Genomic DNA, 20102 nt, shown 5'->3' with positions numbered 1-20102 from the left:
CCACACAAAACCGGTTTTACAACTACGTTGATTGATGTGTTGTATTCAGGCCCCTGGTGTTTTGATGCCAGAGGCACCTAGCTTGACTAAATTCCTAGTAGCGCTCCTAGCGGCTCGGCAGCCGACTACATAACATGCCCTGGAGGCCCATCAGTGGTGAGGACTTGTCTAACACAGGGCGAAAAATTGGAGAGAATGGTACATGACAGACACACACACACAAACAGAATCTCTCTCTCTCTCTCTCTCTCTCTCTCTCTCTCACACACACACACACACACACACACACACACACACACGCACACACACACACACACACCACAACAGGCCATGCCAACTACTGATTTCCGGTTCAACATTTTTATTTTCCATTTCAACTTTTGAAGAGGTAGAAGATGACGGTTATGTCATTCATGGCCTATCTTTTATTTCGCCTTGTTCTCTGGAGAAGTATGGTGCGTATACAGACAACGGCACTGTCTGTATACGTAATGTCAAATTTTGCTAAGATACTCTTTCCACTGCGTTCGTAGTGTTTTAACAACATTTTGAATAACTTTACTATGAATGTTATATTCGATTTCGATTGAATCTTTGCCTGTTGCGGCTACATGAAAAGGGAGGCACTCATATATTAGGCTGTGCAGGACTGTCACAATCCATTACATACTCATAGGACATGCCCCACTTAAAACTCGATAAACCGGTTCTTCATGTACCAGTCCTGTGCGCAACTTACCTAGTCTCTGTGTGAAGACAACAAGTACTGTGACTTGCATATGGAACACATACTGTGCTACAATACCACAGCTTAGATCAGTAGTATGGCATCCACGTAAGTGTTTTGGAACCTTGTACTACCGAAGGACGGTCGTAAACGAACTACTTGTTGCAACATGGCGAAGCGGACATCTATCTGCAATGTACTGTTGAGACACTGGAAAGCCATCATACTTCTTGTGACACCTGTGATCTTCAGTCCACTGCCTATCCACTTTTCTTCAACAGAAAACAGCAAGGTATTTGTGCTGGTGTTTTGTATCTATTGTGTATCACGTACATGTATGCATGTGTTTACTAGTTATAAGGAGTACGAGTTCATACTATTAGTATTCGTATCTTCGGGTTTGTCTGTTGTTTGACCCTAGTTTGCCCTCCCCTAATGACAGATACAGAAAACCAGCTTCAAGACGATCTGAGTTATTCAGGAAAAAATGCAAGCAATGTCTGTGAGGCGTAATATATGCATGTATGTTCATGTTCTGGACACACCCAAATACTGTACATTCTACTGGAACACAAACGAATCATCTTCAGTTAACCTTATCCATGAGCTCGCAATTTGACCACACTTTTTATCATGGAAATCATACAAAAAGGGCAAGTTGAGAATCGTCCATGTTTTATGAAGGCCTTAAAGCATTACTTGTTGTTCCTCGTGCCAACCAAGTGAGACTGCAATGTAGCTGATACAAAATATATCAGTATATGTGTACATTGTAGCTAGATTGAGCAGATTTGTCAGTGATTTATCAGCCATTATCAGTTCAGTTTTTAGCACCCATTTAGAGAATTATCACATTAACCTGCTTTACAGGCTTTTACTATAGTTTTAGGTATTGTATGCTGAGATGAGCTAACTACACACATCGCACTATGCATTCAGTACCAGCATACCTGCTCGAAAAACATTTTCACTAATTTATGCTTCATATGATTCCACTGTATCAGATCGCTGCCTGTGGGTATGCTGTGATCATCATGGCGGTGTACTGGGCCTCTGAAGCTCTGCCGCTCCCCGTGACGGGCCTTCTTCCCATCTTCCTCTTCCCCATGCTGGGGATCCAGTCAGCGAGGGACGTCTCCGTCAACTACGCAAAGGTAGACCTCCAAATGTGTTCGAATATTTGTACAAATGTATACCTCAACTGGGATTTTAATAATGACGATAATGGGATACTTAAACAGATTTAAATACTGTAGTCTGAATACTAGGGTATCGAGACGACTCGGACCATACTAGTTCCTCCCATGGCATTTATGTATTACATGTCATGTAGATTACTTATAGGATAGATTTGATGGTACAAATTTGTTCCACGTGCTCTAGAGGTTCATATGTAGTTACAACACTTCATAGTATTGTGGAGTTTCAGAAATGAGTCTATCTGACCTGACATATCGTTTCAATATGATGTAATTTCAATGAATGGGTACATTACAGTAAGTTAAATGAATGTCAACTTCTGTACTTGCGCCAGGGGTTCTGAACGCTGGTATATTCGTTCGCAAAACATGTAAAACCATGGAATATAGTCAATGAGGACCCAGCTTCGGTTAGGGACGTCCCTCGGATAGGACGTTAAATGGAGGTCCCGTGTTTGGGAGAGCCACACCCCACGCACGTTAAAGAACCCACCACACTTATCGAAAAGAGTAGGGGACCTTCCAGGTGTGAGTGGTTCAAACATTATAGTCTGGTCTCAGGTTTGATATCTTGAAGAGGTGATAGTCACCTGTTATGTCAATCCTTCCACAAATGTGGCAAATCTTCATAAATAAAGAAATCTCTTGGTATCATATTTACATGTACAAATGTACTTGAATTTTGCGTGAAATAACCATACTTGATTACATTTTTACCTTTGAATTCTGTCCAGGATGCCATCTTTCTCCTGATCGGTAGTGTGATGTTTGCGATAGCCATAGAACGGTGGAACCTTCACAAGAGGATAGCGCTGAGGGTGCTGCTGACTGTGGGGGTTGAGCCAAAACGGTACGCTACGCTTCTGTTTCTCTTCTTTCTTTTGTCTTCACACATGTATGTTAGTTATTCATGGAAGTTTACGAAAAGTGAGACTCTCCCAAAGCAGAAGTTTAGACTCCGGCTTATTATGTTTATCGAAGGAAAACATCTTGTTTTTGCTCAGTTTCCTCTTCTTCCTCTTCTTCCTCTTCTTCGCCCAAACCGAAAAGGTCAATTACCTGGAACCAGACGGCTGGTGCCATGGTGACTAGTGTTGGGTTACATCATGTTGCTTTTTTATAGCAGGAGGGATTTAGACTCCTGCCTAACCATATATATGAATGTGTTTGAGTAAGAATGAACAGAGCAGACCATATGTGAAGGTAAACATTATGCATCTGCTTTGGAAATGTTACCTTTTTTTGTTTTTGACGTGTTTTAGCGTTTTATCGGGTTTTGTTTTTTGTGTACTTGTATCTTTTTTTTACGCGAATGGTAACAAATGGATACTGCCTGGCCAATTTGATGCTGTCTTGCAGCAACCGAAATAGTAGAGTTATGGATTTACCAATGGTGATAAATGGATGATTGAGTCTGGTTGGAGTTGCCTTAGGCAATAAGCATTGACAGTACAGGGCTATAGGGACATCTAGTCTTGTTGTTCACATACCGCTGTTATCACTAGTGTCTTATGAAACACGTCATCAAATAGGTCAGGGACATAATCACGTTAGCTTAGGAGCTAGATCCGCAGTGCTTACTTCACAAAAGCGATATATTCCAAGTAAGCCTTCTTTGTACATCCGGTGATGTCTACCATTCCAATATAGACAAGCCAGGCAACAGGATAATCTGATTATGGGAAAAGGTAGAGGGTGAACTTCTGGTTATTTTTTCCAAATCATCAACCAGAGTTACGACTCATTTATCCCTTCATCCTAATTTTCGTACAGTCTAATTTCCTAGCCATACAAGGACTTGTCCGTATTTTCTGTACCCTTTAATGAAACGTTGATTTTATGTTTTCTAGGCTGATGTTGGGGATGATGTCAGCGACAGCGTTTTTGTCCATGTGGATCAACAACACGGCAACAACTGCCATGATGGTTCCCACTGTAGAGAACATCACTGGTGGGATTCCCACCGACGACGAGTCAGATCCTCGGGAGAAACATACCCTAATGCAGAAGACAGATGAGAAAACAGGTTTGACGATTCTTTAAATTTCCTGGCAACATACTTCGCCTTATTTTTTCTTATTCACATGGATTTATGAGCATTGGAATAGCAAGCACGTAATGTGCTTATAAGATCCTTTGCTCAAGAACATATATAATGCAAAATACAGGTTGAAGGTACAAAATACAAAAGGTATAACGAACATATAAATTGGCGCACCGATAGACATAAAATGAATTGATTACTGCTAGCCTGGTGTCCAGTCTATCGTGGTTCGGGTGGCCTCTCTTCGGGTCTACATGAGCTCTTCGCCGCCCGACTCACCTAGGTTCCCCGGTAGCTATATTCTTTGCACGCCAATTGGCCCTTATTGTGGTGCGGTTCATCAACTGCTGGTGTAAAAATACACTATTAGCAAAGCTCCTACAGCGTAAAACTCTCACCAGGCGGCCAGTTAAACTGGGCGGGGGGAAACTGCTAGAGCCCCGAAGACAGCCTGCCCCAACCACGATAGACTGGGCACCAGGCCAGGTTATTGTGTTATGTTAGCATGGTTTTAATCAAGACATCCAAATATTTTTTTGTTTGTGAAAATAACCTATACGAGTACCAAGTTGCTAGAAAAACCACAGTTTTTGCAAATTACTTATGTAATATCTACATATACTCTGCCTATGTGCTCTAATCAAGGACTTGACACTGAACAAACTAGAATCTACATATATAATATACATATATTGTATTAGCTCAGTTCATGAAGTTTTCATTTGGTCCTATAGGTCTGCTGTCGGCAGGGGCGTCTGGAAGAGGGGCTTACAGGAAACCTGAGGACTTAGTGAGAATAGTTGAATAGTAAGTTGTTTCACCATGAATGCTGTTAGCTTTGGCAGAATATTGTAACGTTAGAGAAGAAGACCTCCTGAAAATGGTACAATTATTCGTACAATTATGTAGCAAAAGATCAGACGCTGGAAAGTTAACGTGTGTTCGAACGCGCCACTGCTATTTCGATATTTCATCAAAATGATATCACAAAATTTGCTTTAGTCATATTTAATTTGTTTTGTACATCCTCCTTTTTGCAGTGATGACGCTGAGGACAAGACACAAGATGAGGTACCATGAAATGTTTTTTTTTCTCGCAGCTCTATACATTCATGTATACACTGAACAAAAAAGATAAGAATACACATGATGATGTCTCCTTTTAATATTTGCTTGATCTTTTAACAAATCTGAATTCAAACAAAGGACAATATTATGAACTATGACATACATTGAAAATGGCGCAATTTATTGTTTTGTTACTGAAATCAATATTTGTATTCGGCTGATAACGTCAATATCTTTATCTAAACTAATTTTTTCTCTCCTTCTTCCTCCTTTCTTCTACACCAACTCTTCCCTTCCACGCCATAGCCGTTATTTTTAAATGAAGAATCAGATGGTAGATCAAGAGAACAGGCAGACAGGATGGCTAAGGGACTGTTACTGTGTATCTGCTACGCCGCCAACATCGGAGGCATCGCTACTCTGACCGGGAGCAGCACCAACATCCTGGCTGTTGAAGTTATTGAAGCGTGAGTCACATTTTTCGAATTATACATTCTCTTTTGTGCCAAAGGGAAAACCCGTAGCTCCAAGCAGATCCTAGGTTGGCAAAAGACAGTATCAAATTGGCCAGGCAGTATCCCAGGACAGAGAGGTTCCAATTCGCCACCCAAGGTTTCTGACACACACGACAAGTTTTTGAAAAGATTGCCCCTCCCCGTGCCGGTTAATAACCTTGTCCAGTGCGACTTTCTATAGATCCTTTGGTAGCGTATTGGACCCTCTCTAGCCAATGGATACTGCCTGGTCAATTTGATACTGTCTTTTGTCACCCTAGGACCTACTTCTTGGAGATTACCAAAGAGCTCCTGTGTTTGTCTGTTTTGTTTTTGTACTCTGACCTGTGGGTTTGTGTACCTGTTTGTCTGGACAGAGTAGGTTGGCAGCATGCGGGTGGGGAAGGTTGACAGGCAGAAATGTAAAATGATGTGACTACGGATAAAAAACATTTGAAAAGGAGAAATGCGAAGTGTGACGGTGACGATGAACAGACGCCTAGGACGCTAAACGCTGTCGTTCTGCCATTATATTTTTGTATAATTATCTGTCCTCGACCTATTTGCTCAGTCAGTTGAATTGTGCAATTTGAAATGTGGCTCTCTGTCTGGGACAATTAAGTTCCCTTTCTGCCAATCAAAAATCATTCCGCTCCAGTTTTTAGATGATTGTTTTGATTGTACAAACGATTTAATATTTTTGACAAATTGCAAACAACGCCTTTTCACTTGTTTTATTGTGGTTACAATATTTTACATTTTTCCCATCAAATTCACATAAATGTCACATTTATATATCCATAAATGTAAAGCAGTACTGTCGTAAACATAACACTAAAGAAACAAGAAATTGTTACTCATTTTAGCAAATGGATAGCTTTTGAAAACTGGCATGGTAGACGCTTCAAGTAGCATACACTCAACTATAGTCACTGGCGAAAAGTAATGAATGCTGCTCGAAACGCCTGTCAGTTATCAAAACCTAACCAGTTGCTTGAGCAACATTTTTTTGTGTATGTGGATGCGAAATATTCCGACTTCCGATTGATGTTGTGCCAATGTACATTCCAGACTTTACCCCGAGAGCAAAGGCATCGATTTTGCCACCTGGTTTTTCTTCGGCTTCCCGACGATGCTTCTGATCCTCATCGTGGCCTATATCTACCTACTGTGGCTGTTTCTGGACTGCAGGTAAGGAAAATAGATTAATTCAGAAATTCCTTTATATGTACGTTGCGAACACGCCAGGGTCCACATGCCAACGTCATACAAGTATTTTGCTATATGAATACATATGTTTCTTTGTAAACTAGGTGGTAATGTAGCACTTGTTCCTCCTACCATTGTATCTTAGTTGTCTAACGTAGTGCATTTGGCCCATGTAGGACATTGTCATTGTTGTTTCTCTAGTTGCCTGTTGGGCTGCAGAAAGCGATGCAGAGAACACTGGATGAGAAACCAGAGCAGCGCCGCCTATCTGGTCGTCAAGAAACAGTACAACGAGCTGGGGCCCGTGTCGTGAGTATCTAATGATATCATTTCATTCAAACTCTACGAATATTAATCATAAGCAACGTTCCCTCGATTTGATGATATAATTTCCTCTCAGAATGCAGACGCTTTTCTGTATTCTCCAGAAATTTCAAGTTGTGCCTATTTTGTATAGCAGCAACATACCACTTCATACATGTCATATGCAGACCATCAAAGAATATCGTACTTAGTCCTTTGATTGAACCAAGTTCAACACCCACGTCATAGCTTTATAGTCTTATCATGATATTCATACTTAATACTTTGGGTCACAAATTTGATATACAGATTGATTATTCCGCCTTACAACGTTGATTTCATTTCATTGAACTACTTCGCGGCTCCTGACTATATATAACTGATGTCATTCTGGTAGGTTCAACTGAAAAGTGCTCATGTTTTGCACTTCAACATGTTGGTGCTCCTGTGGTTTTTCCTAGTTGTTACAGTTTTCCCATCTATCGATTGCAGTGGTTTGATTAAAAGTTCAAAATTCAATGTTTAAATTTTAACCCAGCCTTTTGTGTTGACTTCATGGCTCATTTTGTAGCCTATAATAGGATGCCTAGACCTGTTTTTATTTTTATTTTTTTCGCCCTGTCGCTTCATATTTTTTCTGAAAAAATCCGAGAACCAACAAATTAAATTGGTGTGGCCTTACAACGTTGATTTCATTTCATTGAACTACTTCGCGGCTCCTGACTATATATAACTGATGTCATTTTTGTAGGTTCGCTGAGAAAGTTGTACTGTTTCACTTCGTCCTGTTGGTGCTCCTGTGGTTTTTCCGGGACATGAAGTTTCTACATCTAGAGAACGGACAGGCAGCCGGCTGGACCTACTACTTCTTACGGGGGTGAGTGGGTCTTGTAGTTTCTTCTTTTTACCCCATTTAAAATGGAAGTATTGTTTTTAGTATGCCTGTGTGTGTGTGTGTCCGTGTGTGCGTCTGTGTTTCTACATGGCCCTTACGCCAGGTTGTAATGGATATGGTTGGTTCAGTTTACTAGTATTCCAGAGGGAGAAAGGCATTAATCACTTCATCTAGATGCGCTCGATGTTTTCACATGTTTTCGTTACATTACTGCATGGAAATAAAGTGGTATGGGATCTCTGAATTCTTGTTTACCCCTTGGTTTTGCACAACGATCAACATGACAAAATGATGCTGATAGATATCACATGAATTGTTTATCACATGAATTGTTTTATCTGCAAATTACAACAGCATCGAATGAAAGTTATTTCTCTGAGTCAATACCATTGAATTATTTTGCTTCCACAGCTATGTAACAGACGCATCCACCGTTATGATGATCATCATTTCCCTATTCTTCTGGCCATCGAGGCCTCCAAACTTTATGTGTTGCAGAAATAGAGAAGGTTTGTGCATATGTTCTAACAAGAAATCTTTTAAAATATTTTCAACCGCTTTTATGTTAAATGCTTTTATTTTAAAAGTCCAAGATCAATAAACATCTGTTCTCACTGTCTGTACATTTGAGTGGCTCCCATGAGCCTTGTTTTGTGGTGAACATGAAGTAAATAAAAAAAATTGCAATCCGTCCCGCAGATATAGAATAAGCGCGCACGACCTAAAATAGCAAATTTAAAAAGAAGTCGTTGAGGACAATGTTCAATACATCTTTCGATCTCTTCATGCTTTCACTCTCTTTTGGCAGATACAGAAGCCTCCGAGCCAGCTCCGTCTATTTTAGACTGGGAAACAGTCCACCAGAAGATGCCGTGGGGACTTGTTTTTCTCATAGGGGGAGGTTATGCCCTTGCAGATGGAATCGAGGTAACAGAATGATCTAAAATTTGTACCAATATTCTAAAACGGCCACATCATCCAGGTACTAGGTGACGTCTTTGAAAATACGCGTGTTTAGGTCAAATGTTCTAGCCTGAGTGTCAGGCTTTTTAGCTTTCGTCCGATCCCCAAGATACGCTGGTCGGTAGAGAATAGTGGGGAGTGGACGAAAGCTGAAGAAGGCTGACACTCAGGCTACAAATGTTCTACTTGTGAACTCATGTTCTAAGAGAAAGATACCCCATCGTTTCTGTCTCTCGTGAACGTATTTTCTCGTCCATCATACGTTTGAAACTATTTTGTACCCACACAGGTCTCAGGACTGTCCGTTTTGCTGAGCCGACTGTTCAAGTCAGCCTCTGGGTTCCTCCCCGTGACGCTGGTCCTCATCGTCACGACTCTTGTGGCCTTCGTGACGGAGTTAATCAGCAACGCGCCGGTCGCTGCCATCGCCCTCCCCATCCTCGCAAACCTGGTGAGACAGTACAGATGATATAGTTTGGGATATTGGGATACTAGCTGAAACGTCTGACGTCCAAAATCATAACCAGTTGCTTGAGTAACTGCTTTTTGGCGTAGTACAGTTGTTACGTTTACCGAAGGAAAACACATTGTTTTTGCTTAGTTTCCTCTTCTTCTCCAAACCAAAAAGGTCATTGACCTCAAACCAGACGACTGCCGTGCCGTGGTGACTAGTGTTGGGTTACATCATGTTGCAATTTTATAGTAGGAGGGAATTAGACTCCTGTCTGACCATATATATGAATGCGTTTGATTTTCTTTACTTGCTATATTCTCCCATACGATACAATGAGTTAAAAATGATATATTGTAGAAATAGTTAATATACCTTATCTATTGTGCTTTTCCCCCAGGCGGAGGGCATCTGTATCCACCCCTTTCACCTGTTGGTTCCGGCCACCATTGCCAGCGCCTTTGCCTTCATGTTACCAGTAGCGAGTCCACCGAATGCCATCGTCCTTCAAAGCGACAAGATCCAACTATATGATATGGTATGTAAGACGGGCAGTCGTGTGTTTTTCCTTTATTTTTCACGTTTATTTATTTACTTATTTATTTATTTAGCATGGGGTTTTCGCCCTATCGCATTAGATTTGGAGTCTGCGGCCCATAACCCAACTACACTTTGGCATCAATTGCAAGTGAGATTCAAAACGTTTGTTATGTTTGTTACAGGTGAAGAGCGGCTTCTTGTTAAACATTATCGGCATCCTGGTGTTGAATATCGCCATCGGCACGTACGGGTTCCCGCTGTACGGTCTGGACACCCTCCCTCCCTGGGCTAAGGCACACCGATTCTGTAACAACACTCTCACAACGGTAGCGACTTCAACATCGGCGCTTCTCAATTCCACACTAGTTCCAGATGTATGACAAACGTTTAGAAGTAAATTGTAATGTAGTTTTTTTGTTGTAAATATTTTGTAATTTTCTTGTAAGGGATTATGTCAACTCTTCTCAATTCCACCCTCGATTCCAGTTGTATGACAAACGTTTAGAAGTAAATTGTAATGTAGCTTTTTCGTTGTAAATAATTTGTAATTTTCTTGTAAGGGATTATATGAATGTCAACTCTTCTCAATTCCACCCTGGATTCCAGTTGTATGACAAACTTTTAGATGTAAATTTTTTAATGTAGTTTTTTTGTAAATAATTTGAAATTTCTTGTCAGGGATTATACGTCACAGCATTGAACTTTCATTGTAATATAATAATCCATTATTCTTGACTCAACGTTGGATACAAAAATTATAAAATTTTACTGAAACAACTAGAATAACAACATGACTCAAAACAATGCATTTGTTTGTCTTTATATATTTTGTTACACAGACCCGTACATACTTAATACATGATATTGCCGTATAGAGTAGAAACTCATTATGTGTTGTTGCATAGGATAATATAAGAAACAAATTAGTTATCAAAGCGATGATGGTATTAGACAAACACAACAAATGAAAACTTGACAAAATCCGAGTTTTAAAACACAGTCACATAATTATTTCACTCAAAACATTATGGAAAAACAGTGTTATGTCAATTACCCTGTAGCTCTCCATCAGAAAAATATATTCACCAATGTTACATTAAAATATACCTAACAATGTTTAACGCTTTCTGTTAGACAAAATCCACCAACATGATTACATTTTCCCTTATAAAAATAATCTGTAATGACTGGCTCGTACACATTCATTACGTCTGTCCTTAGCAAAAATAATCTCCAATTTAACATTATAAAAAGTATGTTAAATTTTTAATCCTTACTTGTTACCCCTCACCATTATAATTGTCTTCAAAACATGATTGTCAACATGCTTCTCATTGCAAAAATGAATTCTGACATTATTATATAAAATATGTCACATTTCTAGATTCTTGATTTTGAAAGACATGATAATAACTGAGCTGTATATCAATCATATACAAGTAGCTGTTGCAACAAGATTTCATGAGCTTAGTGAAGTTTGAATCCAACACTTGCTGTTAAACTGACATTCTTCATGTAATTGTTAAATACATGTTCCTTATGACTTGAGCATAATTGTTTAGATTGCATCCTTATTTTCAATCACACATTTGAGATCCAACACTGCCAAGCATTGCCCCAAAAAACAGCCAAACACATTTAAAGCTAAATATGCTATAAGAAATCTTAAAACTTTAAAATGTTACATCTACTTTTGTAAAAAGATCCTCAGTGGACAGTATCTACATGGCTACAGAACACAATGGGTCACACTTTAAGGAAGCACGTAATTGTGTAACATTGTATTGATAGCAGAAAGTATAGCACGATCCAGCACTTAATAATAAAACAAAGAAACCAAACACTGAGGTAAATCAACTATAAAATCCTACACCCGCTTCACACAAATTGTCTTACCTTTTAAAATCATCATTGTGTACAGAGCAGTATAAAAACATTTTTTTAGAAAAAATGTCTCCAATTGATTGGCTGCTTCACACCAAGTATTAGCAATGTACAGCCTGACTGAATTGCTTTTTTGGCAACTCTCCCGAGGTCATACAGTGTTCTAGCCAGTATCCATCTTTGCTGCCCAACCTACATGTATCATCTTTGACAATGGAAAGAGGTACCATTTAACTCAGCTTATTCTACGAACAAAAGTTGCCCCTCAAAATGCAGGAAATAGTTTTTCAGAGGGTCAAGAATTCAAAAGTTCCTGGGGGAGGATGCCCCCGGACCCCCTATAGGATTGTGGGCACTTTTGGTGCTCAATATGATGTTACATCAGACAAAATTGAGATAATAAAAAAAATTTCAGGCCGGCTAGAACATTGAGTCAGGATCCTAGAGCTCCATAGAGCTGTGTACAGTAGGTGTTTGTGTTACACAGACTCACTGGAGTAAGGTTCTTCCTTTTGCAGACATTGGAGTGCCTGAGCACGTCGGCAGAACGTACTGCGTCTGCGCAAAACCCGTAATGTATTGTGCATAGCACTTCAGTAGTACATCTCATATAAGGTCGTATTTGCGTATATAATTATAAGGTTAACATCCCGTCTGTAGTTTCCAAATGTTGTGTCGGAAAAGATATCATCTGCAACAGGCAAAATTTTGATGCAACATTGATAAAACATCCAACAAAAACCGTGAAAAATCAGGGTTTTGCGCAGGTGCCATACATTCTGCCGTTGTGCTGAGCGCCTGTCTGGATCATCTCTATCCCAGAGTAAGATTGGCAGGGAGTACAGTACTAGTGATGTTAGCGGGAAGTTGGGTTGCAGAGCTGGCTGCACAGGTGGCCCAGGACGGGAAGGTGCCCAGGCCATACAGGGGGATCCCGTATGTGTTGATGGCAAACGTCAGCACCAGGATACAGCCCAGGTTTAACATGAAACCACACTTCACCTGCAGGGGAAACGATGAAATAGTCAATAGAACAGCATTAGACATGTTAGAAATTTAGTGGCATCTTATGACCAAGTGGCTAGGCTAGCAGTCATGAGATTTAGAGGTCACAGGTTCTATCTCTTGTATTCCTGGCTAGATGTTGCATCCTTAGGAAATGCACTTTACACAAATTTGTGCTCAGCTTTGGTCCAGCTACAGAGCAGGAAACATTCATAGGCTACGAGTTGCTTATCACGATGGTCTTAAAATCCTACTGTCTCAGCCTAGGAGTACTAGTAACAGCGACCTATTTGTACAGACTCGTGTCGACACGTTTGACGCCAGGCGTCGGAAGTTGTTGTGCTCTTTTGCTTCGCGTCTCTTTGCGTCTGAGAACGCAATTGTCAAACTGCTGCTCCGCTCGGAGGCCTTCTGCTCTAGCCCATTCTGGAGACACTACTGTAGACTAGTCCGCCCACTGTAAGGGCTCGACAGTTTTTTATCTACTTATACCCACTTAGATGTTTTATTTTAGATGTGTTTGTGTAATGTTGTCTGTCTGTGCTATGGGCCATTGAGCCTGAAATAAACAATAAATAAATAAAAATTTCCTCACTCCACCCAGGAGTAAAATGGGTACCCAAAAAGGCTATGAGACTTCCTTTACTTTTTCCTTAAGAAATTAAAATAAAAGAGAACACTTTAACCATTGTCCTTTTTTCAAACTCTTCTTGAAAGTCATTGTTATCTTACAAGTATGTTTGTGATTTCACTTACCATGTCGAGCACTTTGATGCGTCCGTATGAGAAAACAATAGCGTTGGGCGGGGTTGCCACCGGCAACATGAAGGCAAAAGAGCAGGCGATGGTGGCTGGTATCATCAGGTAATAGGGGTGGACACAGATCCCCTCAGCCTAGGGAAAGGAACAACAGTTGTACAATGAAGTATTGTAACTCCTGGTATCAAGCATATTGAATTTTTTAAATAACGAACAGTTATTATTCGTTATTAAAAGAAATTTTCTGAATGGAGCCTTGAAAAGCAACAACAAATAAAAAAAGGATAAACAAAAGGTCACTTAACTTCAGGTTTAGAATATATTTCACAAAGAGTTAGTTTTGTGATTGAGATTAGTGGCTTACAACTGTTTACTTTAACAAAAACCAGTAAATGTACATTTTAATTGTAGCATGGAAAGGGAGAGAGAATTAGGTTTTCTATTGGCATTATAGACTATCTGAAGCAGTTACTCTTCCAGTTACAGACATTTCTACAGACTCTTTTGAGCCACAAAGAAGAAGAAGAGTAAAACTCTGTACTTCCACTTCAAGAAAATGACAGACGTTCACCCACCATTTTACCTATGATGGGGAGAAAGATGGAGGCAGTGGAAACGTTACTGGTGAACTCGGTTATGAAGGCCACTATGACGGAGATGAGCAGTGCAATGACAGCAGGGGGGACTCCAGCTAGACTAGTAAAGGCATCACTCAGCCAGATAGACAGGCCTGATACCTGGAGAGATGCAGAGGCATGCATCACAGTCCTAACAGTCACTACAGAGGTACAGTAAGTCAAACATGCTGGAAATCTATCTTGGAAGTTCATCTGTGTTAGTAGATGTCATTATGAAACAAGATGCCAACACAAAAAATGGACTTGTACAGTCACCCAAATTTTCAACTGTACAACTCCAGTCTTTGTCAAGGAATGAGCAATCCACCGCTTCCATGATGTCAAGAAGATAACACACATGACTCTGTGAGCAGTGGATCATAGGTGAGCTACCACCTATTGCAGGATGACAAAAAAATTACATATCGTTGGGTGTTGTGCAGTGAGAAGATGGTCAGACAACACAGGAAAAAAAACAACTGTTACTGCAGTTCTCTTTTTCCTCCTCTCTCACCAGTTTTCCCAGGATGGGTAGGAAGATGGCAGCAGTAGAGGTGTTGCTGGTGAACTCTGTTATGAAGGCCACGATGATGGAAATGATGAGTGCTAAGGCGACAACGGGAAACCCCGCAAACGTTCGGAAGCCCTGTCCCATCCAATCAGAGAGACCTGAAGCCTGTGTCCCATTTAGATATGTTAGATAAACACTCATGTACAGAACAGTGTTTCCCGTTTCATTCTCGAAATTTTTCTGCATCATTATTGATGTAGTTCTCTAAAACAACTACAAGGAATAGTGAAAATCAACATTACTGACATCACCTAATAATGCTAAATCGTAAATGAACAAAAATTGTACTGTACAAATGTACATTGTAAAACATTCGAGCGGTTTTATTCTCCCAGTTATGGCAGCAACCTATCCACCGAGAATTCATGACACTACAAAATTTTAATATGCCTCCCTTATAGGACTACTGTGCTACAGGATTTTTCAACCCTGAATTTACATGTAAAACACATAAAAACAATCTTTACTTCTTACTGCAAAATATTAAAACCACATTTCACAATTCACAGTGTTCAAACCCCACTATGCAGTAGCGGCCTTGCGAGAAAACTGAATGTCAGGTACCTTATCAGGAAAAATGTTTACTGGCATACAGGCTACATGTATGATAATACATGAGTAACTTGCAAAGTCATATAGTAGGCTACCTTGGCAGTACATGTACCTTGTAATGCTTTCATACCACTGAAATTTTGTGTATTGAAAGTACACATGCAATCAACTATTCTTACACAAGGAGAATATATTCTGTCCCACCTTGACTCCATCTGCAAGTGCGAACCCTCCTCCAAGGAGGATGACGACACTCCAAGGCATCTTCTGGTGTACTGTGGCCCAGTCTAGGATGGGTGGGGCCGGCTTGGCTGGGCGTGTATCTACAGAGACAAAAGAGTGTAAAGCTTGGCATGTGTAAGGTAAAAAAAATTAAGGATGGTGTAGTCTTGAAAATGGTAGGCATTACATTACTCTTTTTCTAATTCTGGATGACTGTGAATACTCTACAATGTTTTAATTGCATTAGGCACAATGTATATGTCACAGGGGAGATTGGAATCCAGGGGAACCCAGAATTCTCCTAGGGGAGATAGGAATTCCAATCTCCCCTAGGATAATTCCAGATTCCCCTAGATTCCAATCTCCCCTGTGACATGTACATGTTAAAATGTATTCAACCTTAAGCCCACAAAGTAGAAGTAGCCATTTGGCTACCGATGGTCTATTGGTTATGGGGTTTGGCAGCAGGGAGAAGGTTTAATAAATGCCTCCGCCCCTGAGGCATTGCCAAAATATGTACCTGTCCTCCTTCTGCAGCACATGAAGTTGGGAGGTTGGGATGGCCAGAAGAACAGCACAATGGCAACCATGATACCTGTGGCTGCATCTGTCATGTAGCTACAAAAACGGGAGAACAAAATCATTATCTGTATCTGTATGGTCAGTGTAACTGCCCTTCGGTGTAACAAAACAGGTTCTGTATCTGTATCTGTATAGCCAGTATAACTGCCCTTTGGCGTAACACAACAGCTTCTGTATCTGTCTCTGTATAATCAGTACAACCATCCTTTACTCTTTATCAGAACGCACTAGCTTTTGTATCTCACTATCTGTATCATTCTGTATAGCTGGTATAACTGCCCTTCGGCGTAACACACCAGCTTCTGTATCTGTTTAACAAGTATAACTGTCCTTTAACGTAACACAACAGCTTCTGTATCTGTATAAATTATACCAACCCCTTCTGAAAGAAGTAGGTCCACCCAGCAGCCCGCTTATTCTGCAGTTTCACAAACTTCATGTCCCGGAAAAACCACAGGAGCACCAACAGGACGAAGTGGAACAGTACAACTTTCTCTGCAAACCTACAGAAACCATAACATATAGAACATTGCTATAGAATTGTGGTAACAAGTAAGGGTACTCTATTTTCTTACTCTTTGCACAGGTCCATCTTGAAATTATGCTCTCAGTTTCCTTGTGATCACACTAAAGTTACCATTGGTCAACTCTCCAACTGTAACTGCACATAGACATTCTATCACAGTATGATGTACCAAGTTACTTTCTTCAATTATAATTATAGTGTAATATGATACATGTACATGTCTGTCCAGTTAACAAGTCTATCAAGAGGGGTCATAGAAAAGTCATTCTAGGCCAAAGGCAATCTTTCGCAACATCCACAGTATGTAGCAAATGAAACAACGTAAAAAAAAAAGTACTATGATGTGCGTCAATGAAGATCAGACATCCAGGTAATGATATTACAAGAAAAAAGTTACAGATTTTCAAAAACAGAAAACAGATAAATCTCCAAAAACTCATTTCTTGTGTAATGTAATGATGTAATTTTAGCTGTGATTAACAAGTCTACAGGGGTACACAAAGTAATGTAAAGCCTTTGCGATACTAACGATACAGGTCCCAGCTCGTCGTACTGTTTCCTGATGACCCTGTAGGCAGCGTTGTCGCGGTCTCGTTTACACCGTCCCTTACACCCTCTCTGTTTGATGCATCCCAGCAGGCACCTACATGTGGTGAGAGTAGATCATCACTACGCACATTCAGATAAACACAATGAAATCATGTTTGGAAAGAGAGATGCAAATGCCTGCAGTTCAAAAGAAAATTGCTAGGGACCCCGAGATTTTTTCTTTGCCAAGGACAGTCACTATTGCCAAGGAATAGTGACTGTCCTGCATGAAAGAAGCAAAATCGTGATTTTGGAAAAACAAAATTTCTTTAGTGATATATGTATATTACATTAACATATACACAGGTTACATATACATGTATCTGCCACTTCTCAGGTTAGCACAGTTTACATATGCAGGAGTGCATTTTACTTGCTGATGCTGAATTAGAGATCTCTCAAGGCACAATTTTCAGGGTGGCAGAATCCTTGCTGAATTATATTTTATTAGTAGACATCACTATTCTACACCAGTTTTGAGAGCATGATTTATATAATTAGACTCGAACAAAGTCCAAGGACACAAACTACTCCATTTTTACGTTAAGAATGTTTTGTCACATACCTGCAGTCCAGAAACATGCACTGTAGCCAGATCCAGGCCAGTATAAGAGCCAGGACCATGCAGGGGAAGCCGAAGGTGAACCACGTCACAAAGTCAATCCCTGGACCCCCGGGGAACAGTCTGTAAAGGAGAGAGTTTGACATTTGAAAGCATTGTACAGTTAGTGGCAGTTGTTACATAGTACATTTTGTGTATTACACAATGGTACTACAATTCAAATAAGCACGTATCTATATAAAATACTGAAAATATCAGTGTCATGATTCCTTCCAGCCATGTACACAGTTGGTTTCAATTTTATAAATCCAGAAAAAAGATATGTAGATATGAACAATAATTTATCAAAATATCTGTTCTGTATCTATAACTTATCATAACTGCTATATACAGTGTACTTGGACGTGGGTCTTTCTCTAGCCATAGTCATTTTTTTGCTGTATAATTTTCACTGTGGCTCTGACAGAGGAAACTAGCAAGAAGGATATATGTATGAAAACTACTTCTGTCACAACATAGCTGAATTCTGTATACCACACCCGCAACTGTCCCAATCATGCCCACAATATGCCATTATGAAACTACTAGTAATAATCATATCAAAGGTGACAGAGCACTTAAAGTTGTACTTTTGGCTGGTATAACATAATGATCAACTTGAGGATTGACAAAGAATAAAGATTATGACGCACGTGTCCACAGCCTGTGTGATGACCAGGTTAGGGCCAGTACCAGTCAGGGTAGCGGTGCCTCCGATGTTGGCAGCGTAACAGATACACAACAACAGACCCTTGCCTATCTTGTCCCCCTTGCCTAATGCCCGCACCTGTTAAAAGAACAACATTTTGCACATGGGATGTGAAGAAGGAGGAATTAAAATAGTTTTGAAGGAAATGTAGGATTTTTGTCTAACACAATCTAGGGGGAGTGAACATTTACATGTTGGAGATGAGACTTGGAATATACATGTAAACTAAATATTCATGAAATCATTCTCCTGGAATATAAACATGACAATTCAATATTTATTAATATTAGGGGAATATTAGAGGAATTAGACTACAAGATTAGAAGTATATTTGAGGTAAAGCATTTATTGCCTATGCTAGAAATCCCTGGAATAGAAATAATAATTTCTAGTCAAGTAAAGGAGTTAAACTGCATGTAAGTATGAACTACATCAATGTACCATTTTGGGGTTCACAACGTATGCATGTCTAAAATACATAAAGAGTACGAGGCTCTACCCACAGTTACAGAAATTTCACAGACTTACTTGTAAATGATGAAGCAAGCCCTTGGAAACCAGGGAGAGATTGAGAAGTTTCAAATTTGTAATTAAAGATGATTTTCACCATGATTAAAGGTATCATATTCAATTACTGTATCAGCATCTAAATGTGATGGTTATTTATCCGGTATGCCTAAATACCTCAACCGACCTCAACCGGCCTCAACCGACCTCGTAAAGGGTTAATATGTAGTATACGTGGGCTAACAACCTTTTCCAACGCTCTGGATACATTGTCTATGCTTGTATGAATGGAAAAAAATACTGTAACTCTGACGTATTTACCAGTTTTTAAAAGTTATTCCTCTGGTTTGACGTTAGAATGCTTTTCATGGCCGCCATGTTGGATCGCCATCGCCTCTGTACACCTTTTGCTTTTATACAGGCCACAGAACGCAGAATGATGGTAAAGCACAAACACTATCATAACCAACTCATAATAGCTATATACAGAGTGTTTTCCAGCCTGACGTCCAAGCTGCTAAGCATGTACGCCGAAAGGCTTGACCTCCATTGACCCCAAGGAGGAACGCTCGCGGAACCAACCAACGAACGTGGGGGGATGGCTAGACAGATCATTTATTTCAATAAATTGGATGTCGATCAACAACTCATCCCTTCATGCTTTTAAATTTTGGAAATAAAAAGTAGAAAAACCGTTGGAAAAGGTTGTTAGCCCATGTATACTGCATATTAACCCATTACGTGGTCGGTTGCGGACGGTTGAGGCCGGTTGAGGTATTTTGGCAGACCCTTATTCATCAGGCAGGTACCTATAGAGATACAGTCAATAGAAACTAGTACCAAGTAGAGCTACAGCACATGTAAAATTGTTTCTAATCATTTCATTTTTAGTTTGTAACAAGTAACAAGTTAAATGTTAGGTACATCTTGCATGTAATATGTAAATTGAGTTAATAGTAAAAAGGTCTTTGAACAGAAAAGTTCTTTAATAGAATGGAGGATGAGTGATAGAAATGCATTGTGAGCTAGTCATTTGAACATTAGGGATTGTACAGAAACTGAAGTCCATTGAAATTTGAATGTATT

The 20102-nt window shown here is 39.9% G+C and overlaps 2 protein-coding genes across 7 annotated transcripts in view; one reads left to right on the top strand and one right to left on the bottom strand.

Annotated features, from left to right (window-relative positions):
• Positions 1 to 334: 334 nt before the first annotated feature.
• Positions 335 to 11335, top strand: LOC109465140 (solute carrier family 13 member 5-like). 2 transcript variants are annotated; one of them, XM_019762296.1, is made up of 15 exons: positions 335 to 1019; positions 1732 to 1881; positions 2661 to 2776; positions 3777 to 3952; positions 4705 to 4777; positions 5011 to 5041; positions 5345 to 5505; positions 6604 to 6723; positions 6943 to 7050; positions 7796 to 7921; positions 8351 to 8448; positions 8754 to 8866; positions 9192 to 9353; positions 9754 to 9891; positions 10076 to 11335. In XM_019762296.1, exons 1-15 carry the CDS (start codon positions 897 to 899, stop codon positions 10271 to 10273), a joined length of 1893 nt encoding a protein of 630 aa, XP_019617855.1. In that variant the 5' UTR covers positions 335 to 896; the 3' UTR covers positions 10274 to 11335. The 2 variants fall into 2 exon arrangements, with proteins under 2 accessions (XP_019617855.1, XP_019617846.1); XM_019762287.1 differs by having other exon boundaries at positions 336 to 1019; positions 8748 to 8866.
• A 1148-nt stretch (positions 11336 to 12483) lies between these two features.
• LOC109465103 (solute carrier family 13 member 5-like) overlaps positions 12484 to 20102 on the bottom strand; it is a 15220-nt gene continuing 7601 nt past the window's right edge. The window contains exons 7-17 of one of the 5 annotated variants that reach the window (XM_019762248.1): positions 19038 to 19058; positions 18454 to 18587; positions 17765 to 17884; positions 17141 to 17254; positions 16463 to 16588; positions 16024 to 16121; positions 15486 to 15604; positions 14673 to 14834; positions 14117 to 14278; positions 13539 to 13676; positions 12484 to 12779 (exon numbers count right to left, since the gene is read on the bottom strand). In XM_019762248.1, coding sequence (XP_019617807.1) covers positions 12591 to 12779; positions 13539 to 13676; positions 14117 to 14278; positions 14673 to 14834; positions 15486 to 15604; positions 16024 to 16121; positions 16463 to 16588; positions 17141 to 17254; positions 17765 to 17884; positions 18454 to 18587; positions 19038 to 19058 — 1383 coding nt within the window. In that variant the 3' untranslated portion in view covers positions 12484 to 12590. The remainder of the gene's footprint in view (positions 12780 to 13538; positions 13677 to 14116; positions 14279 to 14672; positions 14835 to 15485; positions 15605 to 16023; positions 16122 to 16462; positions 16589 to 17140; positions 17255 to 17764; positions 17885 to 18453; positions 18588 to 19037; positions 19059 to 20102) is intronic. The other 4 variants (XM_019762268.1, XM_019762261.1, XM_019762254.1 and 1 more) reach the window with 4 other exon arrangements.

This window comes from Branchiostoma belcheri, unplaced genomic scaffold, assembly GCF_001625305.1.
Source record: "Branchiostoma belcheri isolate BF01 breed outbred unplaced genomic scaffold, Haploidv18h27 scaffold1, whole genome shotgun sequence".
In the NCBI taxonomy this organism is placed as follows: domain Eukaryota; kingdom Metazoa; phylum Chordata; class Leptocardii; order Amphioxiformes; family Branchiostomatidae; genus Branchiostoma; species Branchiostoma belcheri.
Note: the sequence above shows the minus strand (reverse complement) of the source record. Positions and strands in the feature narration are given on the sequence as shown.

Bases quoted from the DNA above. Each gene is read 5' to 3' on its own strand.
- LOC109465140 (XM_019762287.1), top strand. From the start codon at position 897: ATGGCGAAGCGGACATCTATCTGCAATGTACTGTTGAGACACTGGAAA. The intron at 3,953-4,704 runs GTTTGACGATTC...TTGGTCCTATAG, and splicing joins GAAGACAGATGAGAAAACAG to GTCTGCTGTCGGCAGGGGCG. The intron at 4,778-5,010 runs GTAAGTTGTTTC...TCCTTTTTGCAG, and splicing joins TTAGTGAGAATAGTTGAATA to TGATGACGCTGAGGACAAGA.